General features: G+C 44.0%; 3 protein-coding genes across 4 annotated transcripts in view; 1 reads left to right on the top strand and 2 right to left on the bottom strand.

Moving 5' to 3' along the window:
• Positions 1–16,778, top strand: part of ecsit (ECSIT signaling integrator) — a 380,907-nt gene that overhangs the window by 301,282 nt on the left and 62,847 nt on the right. The window lies entirely within an intron of this gene.
• Positions 342–2,352, bottom strand: cth1 (cysteine three histidine 1). The gene is made up of 2 exons (XM_084002898.1): positions 2,015–2,352; positions 342–1,602 (listed from the first exon to the last, which is right to left on the bottom strand). Exons 1-2 carry the CDS (start codon positions 2,021–2,023, stop codon positions 622–624), a joined length of 990 nt encoding a protein of 329 aa, XP_083859024.1. The 5' UTR covers positions 2,024–2,352; the 3' UTR covers positions 342–621.
• mta2 (metastasis associated 1 family, member 2) overlaps positions 4,041–16,778 on the bottom strand; it is a 29,935-nt gene continuing 17,197 nt past the window's right edge. The window contains exons 4-18 of the mRNA XM_084003361.1: positions 14,073–14,190; positions 12,770–12,833; positions 12,494–12,611; positions 12,302–12,404; positions 11,000–11,099; positions 9,991–10,179; positions 9,670–9,744; positions 9,521–9,579; positions 9,333–9,433; positions 8,631–8,770; positions 8,288–8,516; positions 8,066–8,155; positions 7,857–7,975; positions 7,046–7,188; positions 4,041–6,567 (exon numbers count right to left, since the gene is read on the bottom strand). Coding sequence (XP_083859487.1) covers positions 6,414–6,567; positions 7,046–7,188; positions 7,857–7,975; positions 8,066–8,155; positions 8,288–8,516; positions 8,631–8,770; positions 9,333–9,433; positions 9,521–9,579; positions 9,670–9,744; positions 9,991–10,179; positions 11,000–11,099; positions 12,302–12,404; positions 12,494–12,611; positions 12,770–12,833; positions 14,073–14,190 — 1,802 coding nt within the window. The 3' untranslated portion in view covers positions 4,041–6,413. The remainder of the gene's footprint in view (positions 6,568–7,045; positions 7,189–7,856; positions 7,976–8,065; positions 8,156–8,287; positions 8,517–8,630; positions 8,771–9,332; positions 9,434–9,520; positions 9,580–9,669; positions 9,745–9,990; positions 10,180–10,999; positions 11,100–12,301; positions 12,405–12,493; positions 12,612–12,769; positions 12,834–14,072; positions 14,191–16,778) is intronic.

Below are 16,778 nucleotides of genomic sequence, written 5' to 3'. Positions count from 1 at the left end.
GCATTGCTTTCATTACAATAGTCCTGTATGCAATTAGTCAAAATGCATGGTTCATATGCACCACAAACTGGGAAGACCATTTCTTTATGGGGCTGGTTCTAGTGTGTTGAAGTTGGAACACTGCCATCTAAAATATAACAACTTCCAGCAATTGAACCAAAGGAGCCTTCACGTAGCTAGTTATCGTCAGCATCCAGGCGTTTTACTGCATCTGTAATTCACATTGAAGGTTTCCTTACGCAGCAAAATCCCAGAGTGCCAGGTGTTCAAACCAGGAAAAATACCACATGTTTAATTAAAATTAGTTTATTCATGACTGATGCAATCATCAACTCGGTTCATTAATAAAGTATGTACAATAGTTAAAAATTGCATTTACAAATTACATTCATAGCAGTAACTAGTGATTGAGAGACCACAGACCTCCTGCACAAACTGCTTGGTCTGCGCTGAAGCGTTAAAGTCCTGCATGCTCGCCGACACGGTCAAACAACCTAAATTTAAAAAATATAATAAATGTGCTTGGGGGAAAAGGGAGGGTTTAAAAAACAAAAACAAAAAAAACTAGATATAATTGAGCCGTGGTCAGTGCTGATGCTCATTTTCAAACGCCACATCCAGTTAGAGCATCCTGTTGTCCCAGATCTCCTGGGCCTTGCTGCTCTCCAGCTGCTGCAGGTGGATGGCCAGTGGCAGCAGGAGGTCACTTAGGTGCTGGCTGGAGAAGGTGAAGGCGTTGTGGGCTGTGGCCTCCGCAGGCGGGGTGGCGAGAGGGGAGGCTGATGGCGGAGAAGAGGTGGTGGACGAGAATGGTGAGCTGGAGGCGAAGAGGGAGCTGGGGGAAGGTAAACCTGAACTGCCAAGGGGCGGCTGAGGGTAGAAGGATCCTTCCCGCGTCTGGTCAGACGGTTTCATCTTGTTGGGGAGGCCGTGCTGGAAGCGGCAGCGTGTGCCGTACAGGCAGAAACCGAAGGAGCTGAAGGTGCGGCACAGAGCGCCACGTGCCCGCCACTCTTTCGTCTGCGGTTGGGGCCTGGAAACAGGCAGAGGCTTCTCCTCGCTCACATCAGGCTTCTCCTCGCTCACATCAGGCGACTCCAGACCACTGCCGACATCCCCACCCTTGATGTGCAGGAAGTTACAGCGGGTGCCAAAGGGACAAACGCCAAAGGAGCCGAAGGTGTGACAGGGGACGTTCCTGCGGCGACGTTGGGCCGGACGCTGCTCAGTGTTGTGGTGGACAAACAGGCAGCGGCTGCCGTAGTAGCAGTAGCCAGTTGCGTGGAAGCTGCGACACAACTCCGTCTTGTACTTTGGGTGGCGGAAAGGGACGTGGAGCTCATTGAGGCCATGGGCGAACTGGCAGCGCTCAGCGTACTTGCAGAAACCAGTAGTAGAGTAGGTTGTGCAGAGCTCAGTCTTATAGCGGGTGGAGCAGACCCAGGGGATGAGGGGCAGGGAAGAGGACTCAACCAGGGGGAGCAGGGCCTTAGCCAGGGAGAGACCCTCACCAGCACCTCCATCAGACTCCTCACTAGACAGCAGGTTGTCAACCAACTCCTCATCTTGGTAGGAAGGCAGGAACAAGTCATCGCTACTGGTCTGGGGGTTACAATAAAAAAAAAAGAAAAATATAGGTTTAAACCTTGATCTTTCAGAAAAAGGAGGTTCTGGCAGTTTTGTCCACATGAGTCTAGTGTGCATTAGTGTCCAGGACATGCTTTGAAATCTAAAGCCTTTATGTTTAATGTTTTTACGACAGTGGCCACATTTCTCCAGCATAGAATACAAAACACTTGGGTTTCCTCCCCTTATATCCACCTCTTGTCTTCCTTATTTCATGGAGAAAAACTAACTTTTAGTAATCTATTAAGAAAATAATTACATAAATTATCCAGACACCATACACATACACACCAAGTACATGCTGGGAATAAATGCATTGTCGTAGTGAGGTTACTTCTAATATAGTTCACAAACGGTGTTGTGTACAAAAGCTAGCTTAAAGACTTACCTCAAACATGGCTGCCGACAGATGGAGCTGCTTGTGAGGTGAACCCTGGTAGAGATCCCGGTCCGAGTAGCAGAAGGCCGGTTAGTCGGTTAGTGCTTTGGTTGGTTAGTCGAGAGGCAGGGACCCGAACACAGCTGCTCTGATGCAGAGTCGCAAGCAAAGCACGACTGCGCTCCGTTTGTCTTTTAAACCGGCTCCCACCTCCCGCCTTCCACCTTAAATGAGCATCAGGTGTGCTCGAGGGCTACGTCACGAGCGTGCCCGGAGCGACCAATCACGTCCTAGTGCGGGGGACCGCGTTTACTGACGGACCAATCCGGTTCGCAGGTGCTGTGATACATTTGACATGTATTCGCTTCCAGCTCCAGTGTTTATGATACAAGACGGGGCTGTTTGTGAGACGCCATGATGTTTTTCTCTTCGTAGTTTTATTTCCTCATCGTTGATTCTTTCCTGCCCTTAAAGGGAAATCCCCGGCTAGTTATGGGCCGGCGGATGTTTATTACAGAGCTCAATCAACATCCTCTGGTGAGCTCCCCGTTAAAGGTGAGGGCGGATTCATTACAGGTTTGTCGAAATTAACACCTCAGTCGGAAGTAGTTAAAACAAACCTTCTAATTAAAAGCCGTCTGATGGGAACACAAATAGACAAATATTTCCTTAAGGTCGGCTAATCTTTGTTAATCAGGAACCCTAATATATATATAGTTTTCCCATTTTAAATCACACTGAATGTAATTTAACAGAACAAATATAAAACAGCAAATAATAAGTAGTCACCGCCTAAGAACATTCACACAGTAATCCGTCAAGAAAGTAGTCCGTCAAGAAAAGTTGTTTAAGTCAAGTTGAGTTTTAAACCTTTTTACATCCCAAGATATGTTTAATAACTCCAGAGTCTGACATTATGTAGCAGTAGCATTGCAACTGGAGTATTTCACCATTATGTCATTTTTATTTTTGTAATGGTTATATATATATATATATATATATATATATATATATATATTATATTTCTGCAGGATATGAAAGGGTAAATCACAGTAATATGGATCCAGAGACAAGACATATCCTACTCTCTCATTCTCAATGATTAAATAATTAATCGTAAAAGGTCTACAAACATTATGATTTAAGTAAAGGATGACCACCCTTATGTTGTATTGTCTCATGAGTTGTTGCTGCAATTTTTGGGTTGATATAACTTATTACACAGATTTGGTGCTAAATTTAAGAATTTTCTACCACTCGAGAATTCATAAAAATGATGGAATATCCCTCCAAAATACCATTTTAGGACACAGAGACATTGAGGGAAACCATAGAAGAAGTCGGGCTGTTTGATTATACATTAATTTATCCGTCTATATCAATGTTGTTAACATAATAATAAACAATACATCTCTCTCTGCTCGATACTGAAAAGTGAAGCCAGCCTCCCTGGTCGTCTTAAAACAGTTAGTAGCTGCACAGCTGACAACCATAGCTGCTGCTCATTAGTGGTAGTTGTAGGTTAGATGGCAGACGGTTATCCCATGATTTATGACATAATGTGTTCTATATCTATGCTTGCAAGGACCAATGTTTTGGAACTACAAAAAAGACATCATATACAGCAAAGAGGGAACTGAAACCAGCAAAGACCTCCAACATCTAATTTGCTGTAAATTCAGATCCAAACAATATAACTAGTTGGTTGCAATCTGCAACTTCACCTCTAGATGTCACTAAATCATACACATTGCTCCTTAGATTCCACAAACATGTTAAATAGTAAACTTTAGCTCAGGTCACTCATACCTTAAGAAAAGTAGTTAAAGGTATGACTGTATTTTATTTATTTAAAAATATATACTTTCTATTAGGAAATATTTAATCAAAGAATATACTGACTGTTTTTGTCAATTGCCTGTTATTTTGAATCATATTTGTACCAAAGATGTGCTGAAGTTTGATCCCCAGCCCTACAGAGGACAGTAGCGTGGTCGTGAACACTGAGAGAAACAGTCGAGAAAGAGCCCATGACTGACCACGAAGAAAAAAAAATTCTTTATTTCTTTTCTTATCAAGATACATTAAAGGATACAGAGACATCGGAATAAAAAACACTTGAGAAAAAGTTTCAGTTGTAGCATGTTTGTCTCTCCATCATACAAAAATCAGCACCCTGTCCCTTTTGAGTGTCGCCCCTGGTTCAAATCACCCCCCCACCCACCCACCCCATGAAGGAGAGCAATGTTTCACATGTACAGTAGCCTATTAGAGTCATCTCCACAATAATGGAGCAGAATTACACACTTTGGATGTAAAAAAAGTTTAAAATATGCCAGTTCTCCGCTTGTCTTTACACTGATTAGTATTTGCTACAAACTCGACACTTCAAATTTCTTTTTTGAGAAATATTACAAAGCCCACATTGGGACCAAACTTGCTTATAAAACCCGTGTGAGCCGTCACCGCTGTCACAGGAATTATAATCATCCAATTAACTTACTTTTAGTACTCACCCTTTCATAATGGAAACAAACAGGGGAACCAAAATAAACAAAAGGAAATGAAAGCATGAAAGCTGAAGACTCCTTTCACATCGTCATCATACCCAATCACAATCAAAAACATCATTCTCTTCTGCATCGTCAAGACATTTGCAGAAGAGGATCAAGGCCATATGAAAAAAAGTTATTTGGAGACAAAGCAGGACTCTTTTTTTCCTAACTTTTAACATTATTCCAGAATTTCACTTTTGGCCCTAATTGTCTTCCATACATTTACATATTGCTGCTTGTTTTTTCTAAACAGACTTCATGGACTGACCAGTGACAGAACTACGTCAGTTTCCTTCAAACAGTACATCATCAGAAATGCTTGACTAACATCACCGCAGGTTAAAAGGGTCCACAATGGACGTCAATTCTTTTTCTTTTCTTTTTGCACATTATGGCTTCGTTTTGGACTTTCGCCGACTCCAACATAGTACCTCAAAAGCCAAATTGCATTCTCTCATCATGTCAAGTCACACAGTAACCACAATCATTAGATTTTCCTACATATGATCCCTCCTACACTGTAAACTATAGACTCCTCGGAGCAGTGACTCTCTCCCCTTTTGCTTCCAGGCAGCCTGTTTAAACGCATCGGGGGTCAAGACAACAGGAGCTCGTCTCTTCAAACCGGCTAAAATTGGCTATAAAAGCATGGCGATCGAGTGACGGCGCGGCCCGACTGCATTATTTTTATTATTTGATGCCTGGCGAAGGTGGAGACGGTATGAAGTTAATCATGAACGATCAAGTGAGCACAAAACAAATTTGAGCAGTCGAGTCGGGATTAGTAAGTTTCAGTTCCAGGCTGTAAAACTATAAGAATTTGGTGCATTTGGTGATTATTAACATATTACTATACGACTTTGATGACCGATAATACCTCAGAGTAACAGTGATGTGGATATCTGGGTTTTGAAGCAGTGGTCGGTCAAAAAGAGCCAATTGAAGATTCGCTCTTGGGCTTTGGAGAATTTTTAATGAAGAATATAATCAGCAGGTATAAGTTATAATGCCTTGAAACTGATAGTTCTTGTGATACGACTTGTCAAAACAGGGATTACATTCTTGTTTTTGTCTAAGTTCCACACTACTCACGTTGTTTTGTGCTCACTCAGTATTCGGACACTAAGGGAACGAGGTGGGAGGAGCACCGCCTGTCAGGATTTATTAACCCCTCTAACAGGCTTGGGTTCAGCTCCCGGCTGATGATGGGGAAAGTTAGACTCTGAGAGAAAATAAAATGGGGGCAAATGGATCAGTTCTCACTGACTGAGGGCAGCTCAGCATCTCCTCAACCTCACCAACGAACGTGAGCTCCGTCAGTCAGCTACAGGTCAGGCCAGTCAGACTTGTCTCTGCTGGAATGAACTTCTCTAATCAAATTAGACCTTCAGCCGGCTCCAGCGGTCACACAAAGCCTCCTCACACACGGTGGGCATCGACCCATAAATGGTGCATATATTTACACAAAGATAGAGACGTTGTGGAGGAAAAACAAAGTGTGCTTTATCAACGCTGTTTCAGGATGAGAAATATCTTGATTTAAATTACACATTTAAAAACAGGCGGCATTGAAAAGGGGAGCAAAATAATTCTGGAATAAAATACTACGAAGCCCAAGGTGTTGTGTGTGTGTGTTGATGTGTGTGTGTGTGTGTGTGTGTGTGTGATGGAAATGTACAGTCATCTAAGTGCTTGTGTGTGTGTGTGTGTGTGTGTGTTGGACACATCAACGTTTGGGAAGTAACAGAGGACTAAAGAAAAGAGGGAAATAAAAGACTACTGGTATGTTGACGGCCTGAGCACAGACCCAACTCCCACCCGACCCCCATGTCCTGTTAAAAGACGCCTCCCCTTCAGTCCTCCAGGACGATGGGTTCGCTGGTGCTAGAGGGGAGCAGGGGCATGGCCAGGGAGCGCGGGGGCGGCGGCAGTTTGATCCGGACCAGGAGATGAGGTTTCCTCGCTGCTCGACGCATCTCTGACTGGGTCAGATGTTTCCTCAGAGCCCTGGTTGACACATGAAAGAATATAGAAAGTCTGACTTCTGTTTCAATCCTCAAACCGTCACTTTGGTCGTTACTCACTAATCTCTGACCAACAGGAACTGAATCAACCACAACATATCTTATTAATGCAGCTAAACCAACACGTTCTCACTCTAATGCATCAAATAATGCAGCTTGATCAGAGCGCTACTTTCCCTTCTAGCGTTACTTTTGCACGTTTTAGTGTCAATATACGCTTGTTACATGCATAGTAGCTTTTCAAAATAAACTGCCGTCCTCACAGGAAGTTAAGTTTAGGAAACAAAACCCGTCCACCCTCCCTCTGTGTTTGGACTAGCTCTCTGTTGCTTACCCATAATGCAGCGGGTGGCTGCGTCACATCCAAACACTCACATGCTAAACCTAGAACCTTCCATGCGTTACTCTACTACGACAGTGCTGCTTCATCTTTAAGACCATAGGCCTTTAATGACAAGTACCTGGTGTCCTTTGTAGCCACAAACACCACAGGGTTGGGTGCCTCCCCCTGGCTGACCTTCTGCCGCTTGATGACCGACTGAGAGGTGGTCCTCATACCTGAAGTGTACGGCCTCCCATTGGCTGGGTAGGGCACCCCTGAAGCCTGTGAACCAATGAAAGACCAGGACAGTTATTTAAGCACGTTTGGCAACCAGCAAGGGATCAGACTTGTATCAGAATAACAAAAGACAGGCCGGTGCTTGTCAGCAGCCTCAGGGGAGTTGGAAATATGCTGCGTCTGGTTTCTTTTAGACTGCTGAACATTTCAGAGGTCACATGGCCTGTTTCAGTGTTTCACCATACTCAGCTGCTACACTGGGACTTCAGCTTTGTGAATGTAATGGAGTCCAGTCTTGGAAGTGAGGGAAGACTCTTATTAAACGTAATCCAAGCTGGGTGTCTGGTGGCCTCGTGGTTCGGAGCCATAAGATAAGAAGCCATTTATTAAAAACAGCATTTGATTATCTTTAGTGCACTGTTCTGTTCATTTACCTGCTTTTATTTGAAATGCTGGTTCAACTATGTAAAGAACTTTGAAAAGTGCTTCATAAATAAAGTTTATTATATTATTATAAAGGTTTCTTGTTGTCTCCCCATATTTATAGAAACACTACCCTGTAACATGAAGGCAACATGGTTAGAAACTACCTTTTATTAGCTCAGATTTTTGAGTAAAAGTCAAAGTAAAGGCAGCGAAGGCGGCAGTGGACGTATGCAGAGAAGGGTGTTATGGGTAACTGTATGCCCAGAACTAATGTCTGTAATACTCACGCTGTCGAAGCCTCTCTTTCCCAGCAGGCTTTGTCCCACGCGGGGCTGGCTGGCCTGATTCCTGTTGATGGGGGTCGGCGGTCCTCTAGACGCCTTCAGTTTCAGAGGAGCTGAGATGGCTGCGGAGACACAACAACACTCCTCAACATCCAATCACACTGGACATGGTGGAGTTGCTGAGAAACCATGTTCACATGGCGTGCTCTTACCTAAATCCTTCACTATGTTGGCCAGCGACTGTCGAGGCACCAACTTGGTCTTTAGAGGAGTTTTTGTGGCTTTGGGGAGCCTGATTATACCTGAAAACAACCAATGTACAATGTGATTTAGATGCATCTGCTTATTGAGATGAAACACTTGAAACAGGACATATGATTCACATTAATACTAAATAAACAGCATTAATCAGAATACTAAAGTATGGTGCTTACACTCAGCCTTGACGGCGTTGGCGTTGATGGAGGCGTAGGGCCGCCGTGCGGCGCGGCGTGGCTGTAGGATGTCCTCACACACCCGCCGAGCGATGCGGGTCAGCTTGGTGGTCTGCAGGATGAACGTCTGGCGGTTCTTGGCCAGCAGCTTGGCCCGTCCCTCATTACGGGTAAACGGCGACATGCCCTGGACCTCCTGGCGTGTCATGTGACCGCGGGGGCCTGACTCCTGGATGGAGACGAAGAAGGGTTGCCATGAGGACAGAGGCATTCTGAGATGTCAACTCAAGTCTGAGCTTCTGACTGGTATGAAACCATGACTTAAAGGTTAGAGGAGACTTACAGAGCCAGCTCTAGCAGCGCCCTCTAGCTGTGTGGGGGTCTTCAGGCCTCCATACTTCTTCCAGTAGATCCAGCAGGAGGCGCACAGCCTGCACTGCATGTTGGGAGGCCCCCAAGCGTACCACTGGGGAGACTGGGCCGCTGGGTTGGTGAAGGGAGAATCAGTGTTAGGAGAGAGGACATAAACAGGCTAAATCTGTGGCGCTTCCACGACAAGCTTGAACCCAGCAGCCTTTTATGCAGATTTTAGCAGCTATTCGTCAAAGAGAAGTCCAATATTCAGACAAGATTCAGGCATACCTTTATAATTTCACCTGAAACGCTTGCTGTGGTGCTTAGCACCAAGAGTGGCACAAATAAATAAATACGAATAATAAAATAATCTAACTAATAAAATAGCTGCAACATTGAAAAATCTAAAAATCCAGTTGGATTAATAGTTGTTAACAATAAAACATGAATCACTCACGTCTGTTTATTTTATTTGGAGTGCCACTGTAAACCTCAAAATGCTTCCTCTCTGAGCCAAGAAGGGTCTTCACTTCTGACTGTGGTTAAACGTTTTGATATCAGTCCCGGACGTGGGGTATCATATTACCACCAACTCACTTCTACAAACCAGATCTGGCCTCCTTTTGTCTCTAAAACGGACAGCTCTCAGAACGAGTTCCCATCCAACGCTTCCTGCGGAGCGAGTACTTACTGTGGCAGCTCTCACAGCTGAGTCCTTTCTGAAAGCCTGCTGCTCCGTTCATACCCGGCTTGCTGCCTGGCACCATGATCTGGTTGGGGTTGGGTTTGGTGCTGGCGAGGGAGAAAGTGGAGCGTTATACCGATAGCAGTTCTAACTCATTGAAGGTACTTGGTGGGGCAGTTTACAGAAACACTCACTAGGTGGGGATGTACACCTGCTTCAGCTTGCTGTCTGCCTCGGCTGCTTTTAGTCGTTTCTGTCGGAGAGAACAGTGAATGGGTTTAGGAAAAAAGCAGTCAAACCCAAATCTCTGGTGCTTTTTTTGGTATTTGGCCTCTTACTGTACCTGTTGGATGTAGCGGTCGGTCGTCTTCCACATGTAGTAGAACTGGACCACGCTGGCGAGAGACTTCCAGGGCAGCTGGAAGAAGATATATGTTCAGTTTAGTTACTTTAGGAGCTTGAATACTAAAAATCATCAATGCAAGTTATTAGAATCTGCATTTTGTTTGCACCCAATTGCATATTTACTTATAATGCAAAAGTATCTCTTTTTTTTATCATATTACCCAATTAATCCATGGAATAATCAGTCATATGGAATTTCACATCAATATCACCAACTATTAAGCATCCATATAAGGGAGAGCAGAGAAGAAGAGCTTACAAAGTCCTGGCGGATGTCGTTGAAGTCCTTGCCGTATTTCTCCAGAGCCTCCTCAAACAGCATGGCCTCGGAGGCGCTCCACTCCTCCATCTCATCGCGGCAGAGCACCGGACCGCCCTGAGGAACCAGCGTGGACATGGCTTTGGCCAGGTCATAGTTGTTCTTCTGCAACGTGTCCATAGCGTGGAACTGAGGGCAGAGAGAAGGCACATGTTGGGACGTTAGAGCTTCATCCTCACAGACCATCAGTCCTCCTCAGTGGGGAATCCCAGATTATAGAAGCTTGTCATGTCATTTCACCTGCCATTTACTCCTAAACACAGCCACGTTGTAAAATCACTTTCTGGGAAGGTACTAGTACTAGGATGACCAGGAATGTGATCGAAAGGACTTAAGGAATTTTAATTTTAGCTCGAATACCTTATACCATATAGAAATAGCCAATTATTCTGAGCATTTACTTATGCAGGATTTTCACAACCAGATAAAAACTCCTTGTAGTAACTTTAAGATAGCTGCAAACCTGTTCCAATAAAGATGGGAAATTAAGAACATCACCAGATGCATCAGCAATTGCACCCATTAACTGGAACAAACTATGAGGTTTTCCAGGCACCTCAGCAACAAACATTATCATAAACATTTTCCAACAGTAAAAGACGTGGTGCATGCTAAATAAGGCATTTTTACAGTTTCAAATCATAACCAACCAAAGATATAAGTTCCTCGGCTGTAGCATAAAGATTTAATGATGTTGGGCACCTGAGCAGTTGGCTGGTTGTTAACCCAGCCTTGCTTTGTTTATTTACACAGTAAACTTTACTGTTGTGTACTAACAATGAAACAAGCTGTCCGCCATCAGAATTAATTAATGCAAACCTATAATGTGTAAAAAAAAAAAAATATGACACATTTAGGCCTGCTAATTGGAAATTTCAATAGTGTGGGGAGAAAAACACACACACACACACACACACACACACAACACACACACACAGAATGTTCTCACCAGTGTGATGTCTCTGGAGGCTGCTGCTGCACTCATATGGAGGCTGGGCTGGCGGATGGAGCTGCTGCAGTCCAGGGCCCGAGCAAAGGTCCCCACAGCTCTGAGAAAAGAAATACATACTGATGACTATCACTGATCTATCTGCTCTACTTTGGCAATAGGGAACTTTTTTACATTAGTACTATTTATGAGGTGATCGGGCTCATTCGAGGTGAGTCAGGCCTGCGCAAAAATCAATGACTGGCGATCGCCGCACAATGCATGCCAGAGAGATTTGTGTCTGATTTGATCTGACGTCATGCACATGGGGTCAACAATAACCTCACGAGATCGAGGCAGCTGCAGTCTGCGCCACAGATAGTCTCCACCGACTGCAAGACCCAGGGCATGATGGGAAACGGCTGATGGCTAATCAACGAGCTGATTGGATCTTAGTTTTCACAACAAACAACATGTTTTGTAGAAAATCCAAATTTCTGTGCAATTCTTATACATAACGCAAGATTGTAGGCTACTAGTCTCATAATGTGCAAAAAAAGTGAAGAAACTTGTTAACAAACGCATCGTGTGTGGTTAATAATAGCAATAAAGAATATTTAAATAACACTTCATCAAAACCAGCAATACATAAAACATAAAAACAAAGGATGGAATACAATACACAAACATTTCCACATAGAATTAACAACTATCCAAACGATAAAACTACAGGTAGCCTACAGTTGGACCTCACAGGATGCAACTATTTCTTTGACTTCCTGTAAATTCTTTGAAGGCTGCTGGAAAGTGTCCAACACGACCGCAGCGTTTTATCACCGCCCCCTGGCTGCTGCTGCCGCCTGATCTCCTCTACTTTCCAGGCGAGGTGCAGTTGATCTTGAAGGAGGCTAAAGTGTGTTGAGCTGAATGTTCATTAAATGAACACTAGATGGAGTGTTTGGCTCATGGACAAGTTTTTTTTGGGCAGAGGGAGGATTCCCTCCAAAAGCAAACGTCCTATAGATTTCCTCTGAAAAGCTGTGCTGTCCATCCAAACACTCGGTGCAGTATCATCAAGCCACATGTGTGTTTTTTGGCATATGTCACACAAAATGTGTATATACCCAGATTTTAAATGTGCCTCCAAATGTCCTATAAAACTACACATTCAGTCTGATACTGTATCAGCCACAAATAAATATTTCCAAATATTTCAAGGGTTTTTCTCTAGAAAAGCGGTTCTGTGGATGGGAGTCAGAAGTCGTCATGGCAACAGGATTTAATGGTGATGCAACTGAGTGACAGATGGCAGGGCAGCGTTACCTTGCCACCACCAGGAACTGATCGATCTGAGGGTCTTTGAGCTGGTTGTTGGGGTCCCACACCTTGGTCTCCAGCTTCTCCTGGATCCGGTTGTCTGATTCACCTGAGACGAGGAGAAAACACGTTAGACTTAGGAAGGTTTCTGCTTGGACACATTTACACGGTATCGCCAACTGGAAATGTGCTACTCACCCTCGGCTAGCTTGTCAGGGATCTCTGCCTGGTACTTAGAGCCGACCCGGATCTCGCCCTGGTCGGCGAGCAGGGTCTTCTGGACGGGGTCAAACACCAACGAGTAGAAGAAACAGTCCTGGACAAACACATGTCAAGTTACTACAGCCGCTTGCAAAATGCACTTTGTTCTAACGATTCATTCACTGCTTCTTTGTTTTTGTATTGGCAAAACAGGAAACAGAGGGGTGAAACGGTCAATATGTGCCGATGACTAAGGAACAGATGGTGTCTTACCTCTTTCTCCAGGTAGCCGGCCAACACGTCTGTTTCATTGAGGAGGGTGACGTTACATTTCCCCCTGGAAGGACAAAGAGGAGCAATCAGAGATCAGGATGTCTAAGACAAACGTAAAGACATGATATATACAGGGTTTGTGCTTACAAAGTAAACGCGTTCGTACAAACATCAGTGCTCAAACTATGTCATGATAGCTGACAGTTGTAAGCAAAATAACTATTTGGACTAAACAATTATTGATTTCACTGCTAATATTTCCTTTTGAATCAGAAAAAAAAAAAAAAACATTATTGACACCCTAATATTTTCAGTATCTAAAAATAAACCAATAAAAATACTGCTTAGAGTCGAATGTGTATGCATTTACAAAATGTTAATACAACTTTAAAACCCCTGTAATTCAGGCTCTCTAGCTGTGTACCAAGTCTGACCAACAAAAAAAGCATCATGTGGGAATTAGAGCAGAAAAAGAGCTGTGTGGAATCGGTCGCTGAGTGCTTCAAGCTGAACATCTCCAAAGTTTTCAGAAAAAGCACTGGCAACACGTTTTGGCCGTGTCCGTCAGACAGATGCTATCATAACAAAAGACCCAAAAGTTGAATGAGCTGGGGTGACATCAATTGTTATGGGTGAGTGTTGTGCTTTCATCGGCGTAGGCACCCTCTCAGACAGATCTTCCTCCTTGCTGTCAGACTGAACAGTGACAAGCTCGTCCAAACAAAGTACGGAGCGAGCATCCTCTGGTTGGTAGTCATGGTGTAAAAACCATGTCAAACAAATAGATTGTAGCCAGCATAGATAATAAACAGCAACGGGGTGATCCTAGTCTATCTGACAATGGTGGTTAGATATTGTCATCATGGAAACGCTGGGATGAAACACTCCCACAGACGCATCGGACTTTGGTGATCCAAATCTAAAATGTGTAGACTTGAGATGTCTGTAGGCCTTGAGTGCTGCTAAATACAGTGTTTCCAGAACTGTTTTCGACTCCACCATACTTGATATCTATGTAGAATTCTTGCATGACTAAGTGGTATGGTCATATGTGGTATAGTGTCCCTCTGGCACTATAGGATCACTTATAAATTAATTCATCAACAGTTAAACAAAATAGGCAAAAAGTGCCTAAAAAACATAAAATGGGGTGCAGGGACAGAACATATCACTGGCATAACAGCCGAGGACGGCTGCAGCGAGGAGCATTTACCCAGCAGTTCAGTGCCAACTGTGAACAGTGTCTGTCTGGATTCAGAGGTAAGTGCAGCTCTGTCGGTAACTCCTGTTAGCAAACACGTACCGTATGTGAGTAGCGGGTAGGGATTCAAACTGTCGAGACAGGAAGAGTTCTCTGTGTTTGAGCTGGTGTTTCTGTTGTTCAGACGGCGTCGGCTGCTTCGACTCCTCCTCAAATTCTCCTACAAAACAAACATCATATACAGGGTCAGCAGCTGAAAGAAGACATACAACATTCTGATAGGTGCTGCTGGGGGTCTGGGATTAGGTTGAGTCCTCATCAGTTACTGAACATTTCTACCGGATACTCTGTGTCTGCCAAGCCAGAAGCTTTAGAAATGTAAACCGTGAGTCACGGCAACCACACAGTAGGAATATGGAATATAACATGTCAATTTAAAATAATAGTACTTAATATAGGACGAGCCTTTCTGCTATGATGGTAGGCGCTTCCCTAGCCCTGCTGGCTTAGAGGTCTAAGACTCTGATCTGCAACCTATAATGTGAGCTCTGCTTTGCTGATTTTTGTGTGGATCTTTTTCATTGTCTCTTTAGTGCTCTCTTTCCTCTTTGTCTCAGAGATGATGACCCCATGTCATAACTTTTTCTTCCAGTGTTCATACTAATGGGGTGTGAAGAGGGAAAAGTCCAATAGTTTACAATGAATTATTGTCTCTGCATCGTAAAAATGCAAGGGGCTGCTATAGTAGGGTGTGTTGCTTCAGGCGCAGGCGAGACAATCAGCTTGCAATTTGAAGATCTCCACCAAATTGCAAATTGACCAAAATGCATTGCCGTTGTAAACCTGCCACCCTCCTCTCCATCACTTAGTAGCATAGAGAGTGCAGGGGCAGAATATGTTAGTCTGCCCGACTCATCGATTCTTTATCCGACTGAGCTTCAAGCAGGTTAGAATCCATGACCCGGACCACGACTCTTAAATATCAGTAACTGTCCTGTGTATTGATAAATCGACGGCGCTGTCCTTGGTTCTGAAGTAGCAAATTTGTAATCGGGACTTTTTCTCCGACCCCTGCCTTTCTGTCAGTTTCATCTTGGATCTATTGGAGGATTTTGAGGAATTATTGACTCCAAAACTACTATGAGACTTTACACTTCTGGAATGTAACTACAGTGCCAGTTATTTTATTTAATGTGTCAATAATAGCAAGTAAGGTTTGTGCGATATGGCAATATATTGTATGAAATACAACCAAAAAATATGTTGTTGTAGATTTATAGTTATTCATAGATTTTTATGAATAAGGACACCATCTATGACGCTGTCTTCCAGTACTTGGCCACCGTGGAATTAGACACTCTTATGTAATCATCTTTTACTTTTTTTGTCCTCCGAGTTATTTTTTATTTTACTTTGCTTTTATTGCATTTGCTTCCTGCTGCAGCAGTTAATATTTTGTTAATCCTCTTTAAAGCACTTTATTGGAGCTCAAAGGTCATCAAATTATCCGGTTAGAGAAAATTGGTCCCGAGTGTTCAATGGTGTGAATTAAGACATCTAAAAGAAATGTAAGAATTTAAACAGTGTACTTGATCTTTGCCATCCATTATAATGTGCAGGCCCACAGACACTGTTATTAATGGACTTACTGTAAAACAATGCGACTGTTTCACATGACCAAACCCATGTGACACCCATGTTTTCAGCAAGTAAGATACATGAAAAAAATGAACCCATAGGCAGCTGAGTGGGTGTGCAAAAGTGTGTGTGTTCGGCCACTAGATTGCGCATTCCTAATTTCAAGCGGGTGAGTAATTTGTTGCAAGCTGGGGGGGAGGGACTATATCGCTCCATCTCCGTGGACTCCGCCCCTGCACTCAGCCACAGGAAACCCTGTCAGTGAGGGCAAGGGAGAGAGAGAGAGAGAGAGAGAGAGAGAGAGAGAGAGAGAGAGAGAGAGAGAGAGACTGAGAGATAGTGAGCAAGAGGGACGGTACCTTAAGCCACACCCCTTTTCTGTTAACCTCTCAACCCCCCTCCCCCCTCCTCCTCCTGTCCAGCTAGTCCCTGCCAGACAAAGTAGGAAACCCTGTGTACCAAACCTGAGGCGCCCATCCCCCCCAACATGTATCCCCAACTCCCTCCACACACACGCACACACAAACACACACACACACACACAATCACGAAGACGAAACCACACATACACAGAAGGAACGACAGGCACTTAAAGCACACACAGCATAACAGTAACACACTCCTACAGACAAACACGCACGCATGCACACACACACACACGCACACACACACACACAATTTCCTTGCTCTGACAAAGACAGAAGGCAAGTAAAAATTAACCAGTTGTGTGCCGTGGCCCTCAGGGACAGATGAAGGGCCTTTTGTTCTGCACAGAGAATTGGTGTGTGTGTGTGTGTGTGAATGATGAGGAAGAGGTGTGTGTGTGTGTGTGTGTGTGTGTGTGTGTGTGTGTGTGTGTGTGAATGAGGAGGAAGAGGGTGTGTGTGTGTTTGTGTGTGTGTGTGTAAATGACGAAGGAGAGGGTGTGTGTGTGTGTGTGTGTGTGTAAATGACGAGGAAGAGGGTGTGTGTGTGTGCATGTGTGCGTGTGTAAATGGCGAGGAAGAGGGTGTGTGTGTGTGTGTCTGTGTGTATGTGTGTAAATGGCGAGGAAGAGGGTGGGGGTGTGTGTGTGTGTGTGTGTGTGTGTGTGTGTAAATGGCGAGGAAGAGGACGGGAGCATTGATGGGAAAAAAGTGAGGCAGATAAAGCATGGTTTAGTACAAATGA

This window comes from Eutrigla gurnardus (genome assembly GCF_963514095.1).
Source record: "Eutrigla gurnardus genome assembly, chromosome: 23".
In the NCBI taxonomy this organism is placed as follows: Eukaryota; Metazoa; Chordata; class Actinopteri; order Perciformes; family Triglidae; genus Eutrigla; species Eutrigla gurnardus.
The sequence above is the reverse complement of the archived record's forward strand: the minus strand, read 5'-3'. Positions and strand labels throughout refer to the sequence as shown.